Source organism: Argentina silus (assembly GCF_951799395.1).
Source record: "Argentina silus genome assembly, chromosome: 14".
Lineage (NCBI taxonomy): Eukaryota > Metazoa > Chordata > Actinopteri > Argentiniformes > Argentinidae > Argentina > Argentina silus.
In genome coordinates this window covers 20916156-20923655 of record NC_139668.1, presented here as the reverse complement: position 1 = coordinate 20923655, position 7500 = coordinate 20916156, and the positions used below count along the sequence as shown (strand labels likewise).

The window sequence follows — 7500 nt, the reverse complement described above, 5'->3', positions numbered from 1 at the left end:
CTCCCCTCCCCTTTCCTCCTCTCTCCTCATCTCCCCTTTCCTCCCCTACCCTCCTCTACTCACAGACTCCAGAGGTCGGCCAGGTCGCCATGGTAACGTCGTGACAACAGGATCTCAGGCGCTGTGTAGGCCACAGACCCACAGAACGTGTTCATCAGAGCTGACCTGTCTGTGTAGTGGTTGGCAAAGCCAAAGTCTGACAGACACATACACACATACACACATACACACACACATAGAGAGAGTAAGCTTCAACTTCCAGTGGATAAATAAGAGAATAATGAGTGTTATCAGAGAGCATGATGGGTGTTTTACCGGTGAGTTTGACGAAGCCCTGCTCGTCCAGGAGAACGTTCTCACACTTCAGGTCTCTGTCAGCAAACACAACAACACACCACATCATCAACACATGCTCCTGTTATGGTGGTGGTGTGGTTGTGTTGTGGTAGTGTTGTGGTAGTGTTGTGGTTGTGTTGTGGTAGTGTTGTGGTTGTGGTTGTGGTTGTGTTGTGGTGGTGTTGTTGTTGTGTTGTGGTAGTGTTGTGGTTGTGTTGTGGTTGTGTTGTGGTGGTGGTGTTGTTGTGGTGGTGTTGTGGTGGTGTTGTGGTGGTGTTGTGTTTGGTGGTTGTGTTGTGGTAGTGTTGTGGTAGTGTTGTGGTTGTGTTGTGGTTGTGTTGTGGTGGTGTTGTGGTAGTGTTGTTGTGGTGGTGTTGTGGTGGTGTTGTTGTTGTGGTTGTGTTGTGGTTGTGTTGTGGTAGTGTTGTGGTGGTGGTGTTGTTGTTGTGGTGGTGTTGTGGTTGTGTTGTGGTTACCTGTGGACTATGTGGTTGTTGTGGCAGTGGGAGACAGCGGTGACCAGCTGGGTGAACAGCCGGCGGGCGTGTTCCTCTGGCAGGCCGGGCCGCCCGCGGCTCTGCGACACGGCGTTGATGTGGTCCAGAAGGTCACCACGCAGCGCCAGCTCCAGAACCAGGTAGAACCGCCGCGCACAGCGGAACATGTCATACAGCTGGATCTGGAACACACACACACACACACACGTGTGTGTGTGTGTGTGTGTGTGTGTGTGTGTGTGTGTGTGTGTGTGTGTGTGTGTGTCTCACCACCCCGGGATGTCTGTAGGTAGCGTTGAGAGCGTAGATCTCTCTGTGGAGGAACTTCTTAGAATATTCTGGAGGAGCATCACTGATGGAGATGATCTTAATGGCCACCTGGGGGGGGAGGGGCGAGGGAGGGAGGGGTACGGAGGGAGGGTGAGGGGGGATGGAGGGAGGGGTACGGGGGGAGGGAGGGTGGGGGGGTGGAGGGAGGGGGAGGGGGGAGAAAGAGAAGGAGAGAGGTGTGTCAGTGATAGTTCGGGTTACCAGGTTTCCATGTTGTGGTTGGGGTCAGGGTCAGTGATCGGTTACTAGGTTACCATGTTGTGGTTCTTGGGGCGCAGGTCGTTGGCTAGTTTGTAGTTGTGTTGTATCTTGCTGGGCGTGGCGTAGCCCAGGTACACGGTGGAGAAGGCCCCTGCCCCGATCCGCTTCGCTGACAGCAGGTAGCCGTGCTCTCGACACTCCAGCGCCCTCTGCTGGAGGGATGAGCCCCTCTCCCTCTCCCTCTCCCTCTCCCTCTCTCTCACACTGCTCATCCCCAACACCTCACCCCACTCTCCCTCCTCTCTCTGTCCTTTCATCCGTCTCTCTTTTCTTCTCTCTGTCCCTTCATCCGTGCTTCGTTGTGTGTGTCTCAGATCTGGAGACTCTGGCTGGGGGGGCAGTGAGTTTGGAACCTTCACCATGGCAACGTGTATGACGCAGCACAATGGAGTTCCAGGTCAGAAGGTTGAGGTGATGATGTCATGGTGATGTCATGATGGACCACTGCTGGATCTGAGGTTCTGAGGTCCTCAGAACATCCATGTCTGCTCCCTCACTGATCCTAGAATAATCATTCTAATAATAATAATAATGTGTTTATTTTGTTTAACGCTTTTCTCAGGACTCAAAGACACGACATTCCATGGATTTAGAGAATAAGAAGGTTTATAATGAACATGTAACAGATAAACAGGTCAAATGTGCCAAAGTATGAATAACAATAGTTTCGTTGTTTTTATGGGTTGTTTGCAAAATATTAAAATGAAATATAAATACGAGGGTTAGGGTAAGTTCATAGAGGTAATGTTAAGATATAAAAGTGTATTTTCTTATTTTCTATACAAAGCGAGATATGCTAGTTTAAAGCTGTAGTCTACAGAAGAATGTGTTTCTATACAATTAGAATGTTTAAAGCCCCTCTGTTGTCACTGTGACAGGATGTATATTCTGATGTTGATGCTTGTGATACTTTCATGATTCATGTCATTCCACTTCCTGAGTGATTGAAGAGGCTTTGTGTCCTGTAACATCAGCAGGGCTGGCAGACAGACTACTACCCCGGCTAACATCTTACTAGCCCAGTTCATATAGTCTAGATCTGCTAGGTGAGGGTATATAGGTGAGGGTATATAGGTGAGGGTATATAGGTCTAGATCTGCTAGGTGAGGGTATATAGTCTATATCTGCTAGGTGAGGGTATATAGGTGAGGGTATATAGTCTATATCTGCTAGGTGAGGGTATATAGTCTATATCTGCTAGATGAGGGTATATAGGTGAGGGTATATAGTCTAGATCTGCTAGGTGAGGGTATATAGGTCTAGATCTGCTAGGTGAGGTTGTACAGGGCCTTTGGAAAGTATTCAGACCCCTTCACTTTTTCCACATTTTGTTGTGTTATAAACTCAATTTAAAATGGATTAAATTATAAGAATTTGCCATCAATCCACACACAATACCCCAGAATGACAAAACGAAAACAGGTTTTTAGAAATTTCAGTAAATGTATTAAAATTGAATCCTACTCCTCCTCCTCCTCCTCCTCTCCTCCATGTAGAGAACCAGTCCTCCCCTCCTCTCCTCCTCCTCCTCCTCTCCCTCCCCCCTCCTCTCCTCCATGTAGAGAACCAGTCCTCCCCTCCTCTCCTCCTCCTCCTCCTCTCCTCCATGTAGAGAACCAGTCCTCCCCTCCCCTCCTCCTCCTCCTCCTCCCCCCCTCCTCTCCTCCATGTAGAGAACCAGTCCTCCTCTCCTCCCCCCCTCCTCTCCCTCCCCCCCTCCTCTCCTCCATGTAGAGAACCAGTCCTCCCCTCCTCTCCTCCTCCTCCTACTCCTCCTCCCCCCCTCCTCCATGTAGAGAACCAGTCCTCCCCTCCTCTCCTCCTCCTCCTACTCCTCTCCTCCATGTAGAGAACCAGTCCTCCCCTCCTCTCCTCCTCCTCCCCCCTCCTCTCCTCCATGTAGAGAACCAGTCCTCCCCTCCTCTCCTCCTCCTCCTCCTCCCCCCCTCCTCTCCTCCATGTAGAGAACCAGTCCTCCCCTCCTCTCCTCCTCCTCCTCCTCTCCCTCCCCCCTCCTCTCCTCCATGTAGAGAACCAGTCCTCCCCTCCTCTCCTCCTCCTCCTCCTCTCCCTCCCCCCTCCTCTCCTCCATGTAGAGAACCAGTCCTCCCCTCCTCTCCTCCTCCTCCTCCTCTCCTCCATGTAGAGAACCAGTCCTCCCCTCCCCTCCTCCTCCTCCTCCTCCCCCCCTCCTCTCCTCCATGTAGAGAACCAGTCCTCCCCTCCTCCTCCTCCTACTCCTCTCCTCCATGTAGAGAACCAGTCCTCCCCTCCTCTCCTCCTCCTCCTCCTCCTCCCCCCTCCTCTCCTCCATGTAGAGAACCAGTCCTCCCCTCCTCTCCTCCTCCTCCTCCCCCCCTCCTCTCCTCCATGTAGAGAACCAGTCCTCCCCTCCTCTCCTCCTCCTCCTCCTCTCCCTCCCCCCTCCTCTCCTCCATGTAGAGAACCAGTCCTCCCCTCTCCTCCTCCTCCTCCTCCTCCTCCTCCTCCTCCTCTCCTCCATGTAGAGAACCAGTCCTCCCCTCCCCTCCTCCTCCTCCTCCTCCCCCCCTCCTCTCCTCCATGTAGAGAACCAGTCCTCCCCTCCTCTCCTCCTCCTCCTCCTCCCCCCCTCCTCTCCTCCATGTAGAGAACCAGTCCTCCCCTCCTCTCCTCCTCCTCCTCCTACTCCTCCTCCCCCCTCCTCTCCTCCATGTAAAGAACCAGTCCTCCCCTCTCCTCCTCCTCCTCCTACTCCTCCTCCCCCCCTCCTCTCCTCCATGTAGAGAACCAGTCCTCCCCTCCTCTCCTCCTCCTCCTCCTCCCCCCCTCCTCTCCTCCATGTAGAGAACCAGTCCTCCCCTCCTCTCCTCCTCCTCCTCCTCCCCCCCTCCTCTCCTCCATGTAGAGGACCAGTCCTCCCCTCCTCTTCTCCTCCTCCTCCCCCCCTCCTCTCCTCCATGTAGAGAACCAGTCCTTCTCTCCTCTCCTCTCCTCCTCCTCCTCCTCCCCCCTCCTCTCATCCATGTAGAGAACCAGTCCTCCTCTCCTCCCCCCTCCTCTCCTCCATGTAGAGAACCAGTCCTCCCCTCCTCTCCTCCTCCTCCTACTCCTCCCCCCCCCCTCCTCCATGTAGAGAACCAGTCCTCCCCTCCTCTCCTCCTCCTCCTACTCCTCCCCCCCCCTCCTCCATGTAGAGAACCAGTCCTCCCCTACTCTCCTCCTCCTCCTACTCCTCTCCTCCATGTAGAGAACCAGTCCTCCCCTCCTCTCCTCCTCCTCCTCCTCCCCCCTCCTCTCCTCCATGTAGAGAACCAGTCCTCCCCTCCTCTCCTCCTCCTCCTCCCCCCCTCCTCTCCTCCATGTAGAGAACCAGTCCTCCCCTCCTCTCCTCCTCCTCCTCCTCCTCCCCCCCTCCTCTCCTCCATGTAGAGAACCAGTCCTCCCCTCCTCTCCTCCTCCTCCTCCTCCCCCCCTCCTCTCCTCCATGTAGAGAACCAGTCCTCCCCTCTTCTCCTCCTCCTCCCCCCCTCCTCCATGTAGAGAACCAGTCCTCCCCTCCTCTCCTCCTCCTCCTCCCCCCCTCCTCCATGTAGAGAACCAGTCCTCCCCTCCTCTCCTCCTCCTCCTCCTCCTCTCCTCCATGTAGAGAACCATACTCTTGTGGTTTGTCAGGTTTAGTAATCTTGGTAGGTGGGACAGCTAACATCAGCTTACCACAGCTGTCAAACGCAACAATGCTCCCTTGACAACCAAACTAAGCTTGTGTGAACTGTTTATTTGCCGGCCGCCACAAAGGCAGTGGAGCAAGGCTATTGGTCTACTCACATGTCAGTCAACTAGCTAGCTACGTCATCATGAACACTGTCCAGTGGCCCCGCCTAGCCCTGCCCAGTCGTTGTTGAGCATTTTAATACATAATCAGGTACAAATCACTGAAGTTCACCAAATACCTTAAAATGTGTTTCCCTCTCACTGAAAATCTCACTCTCCTGACGGCCAATCGGCTGCTGGTCTCTCTCCTCTCTCTCTCTCTCTCTCTCTCCCCCTCCCCCCCAGGTGGAAACAGAGGATTAATGCCAACCATGTCAGTTTTGTATCCGCAGACAGCTATAAGCCTCTGTCACCATCTAGTGATCACATAGAGGGCTGCAGGTTAATACAACACCATCTAGTGGTCACGTTGAGGACTGCAGGTTAATACTGACCATCATTATTCACCTGAGATTAATGAAGAGAATTAGTTTAAATAATATCATCACATTCTATCTACCCCCTCTCTACCTAGGGGCCCTCTCTAGTGAAACAGGAGACTCTTCCAGCAGGTTTACTGAGAGGCCTGGAGGTCTAATCCCCTTCTTCAGGGGTCTCTCCTGAAAGAACGAAGGAGGTAGACAAGGAAAGAGTGGATGGAGGAAGAGAGGGAGGGAGAGGAGAGAGAGACATCAGTACTCTGGTTTCACTCCTGCAGCTCTCCACACTTCCTGTTTCTCTTGGCTCATAGAAACCTGAGGTGTGATGTCTCTCTCTCTGTCTCTCTCTCTCTGTCTCTCTCTCTGTCTCTCTCTCTCTCTCTGTCTCTCTCTCTCTCTCTCTCTGTCTCTCTCTCTCTGTCTCTCTCTCTTTCTCTCTCTCTGTCTCTGTTTCTGTCTCTCTCTCTCTTTCTCTCTCTCTGTCTCTGGCTCTCTTTCTCTCTCTGTCTCTCTCTCTGTCTCCCTCTCTCTCTCTCTCTGGTGCATGCTGGGAGTTTGGTGATAGAGAGTTTGTGATTTTTCTTTTCTACTGTGGTTTCTGGTTGTTGTTAGTGTAGTTAGGTGTGTGTTTCTGGTTGTTGTTAGTGTAGTTAGGTGTGTATTTCTGGTTGTTGTTAGTGTAGTTAGGTGTGTATTTCTGGTTGTTGTTAGTGTAGTTAGGTGTGTGTTTCTGGTTGTTGTTAGTGTAGTTAGGTGTGTGTTTCTGGTTGTTGTTAGTGTAGTTAGGTGTGTGTTCGGTGGATGGTGAGCCGTGTTTCTTGGGTTAGGGCTAGGGGTTAGGGTTAGGGTTCGGTGGGTGTTTTGGTGGACGGTGAGCCGTGTTTCGTCCTCTGAGACGCCTTTCCTCTCTATCTGACATGGAGTGCGGGTTCCGCCCGACCCATCTGTTCCGGTAGAGGCGGTTCTCCCGGCTGTGGGAGACCGTGTGGGACACACCAACCTGTCCTACGCCTGCAGGATGAACAGAGGTGTGGTTGACTTCCTAAAGAGGAGCGTGTTCATTTGTTTATTAGTCTCAGGAAGATGCTTGAGACTAATAAAGGAAAAGGTTCAAAAAGGTGAAGACTTCATACAAACTAGTCTGGGCTGGTGATGCTGGTTCAGGGAAGTCCAGCTTCCAACTGCGCCTGAGTACACGAGTTCAGAAGAGATCCTCAGTCCACAGTGGGGGTGGACTGTCAAACCAAGAGAATGCTGGTGGATGGTGAGAAGACAACCCTGCAGATATGGGACACTGCTGGGCAAGAGAGGTTTCACAGCATCACCAGATCTTACTTCTGCAATGCACATGGGATGTTGCTGCTCTATGATATAACCTGTGAGGACACCTTCCTTAATATCGGCCAATGGATGAAGGAGGAGTCGACGGAGGGACGAGTCCCCATGTGTGTGATTGGTAACAAGGCTGACCTGAGATCAGAGCTGGCTGAGGGGAGTTGTGTCACCATGGCCAGAGGAGAGAGGCTGGCCACGGCTTAGAACGCTTTATTCTATGAAACCAGTGCCAAAGAGGGGACACATGTTGTCGAAGCAGTCCTTGATCTTGCAAAGGAGGTGAGGAACAATCCCTGGTTGAGGATATCTATATCCCTGGTTGAGGCAGCAGTCTGGTTCCCAGGTTCTTCAGAGTCACGTCGATGAGAAGAGGACCAAAAGCAGCTGCTGTGGGACAGAGCCTCCGAGGGCTCTCCAGACGGCTGTTTTAGCTCTGTTCTCATGTTTACTTTCCAGAAGAGATCTCATCATATGTCAGTGTGGTCCAGACACATGTTTACATCCTCTGACTGAGGGCAGGTACAATAACCACTGTGCACAACAATGAGTAATACTGTATGAGTACAAAT

General features: G+C 52.4%; 1 protein-coding gene across 1 annotated transcript in view; it reads right to left on the bottom strand.

The window, feature by feature from the left end:
- LOC310814780 (uncharacterized protein) overlaps positions 1 to 1636 on the bottom strand; it is a gene marked incomplete at both ends in the record, with an annotated part of 3340 nt that extends 1704 nt beyond the window's left edge. Inside the window, 5 exons of the mRNA XM_083684279.1 lie at positions 64 to 196; positions 316 to 371; positions 813 to 1015; positions 1104 to 1211; positions 1418 to 1636. Of these exons, the coding sequence (XP_083540405.1) occupies positions 64 to 196; positions 316 to 371; positions 813 to 1015; positions 1104 to 1211; positions 1418 to 1636 (719 nt within the window). The remainder of the gene's footprint in view (positions 1 to 63; positions 197 to 315; positions 372 to 812; positions 1016 to 1103; positions 1212 to 1417) is intronic.
- Between the last annotated feature and the right edge of the window lie 5864 nt (positions 1637 to 7500).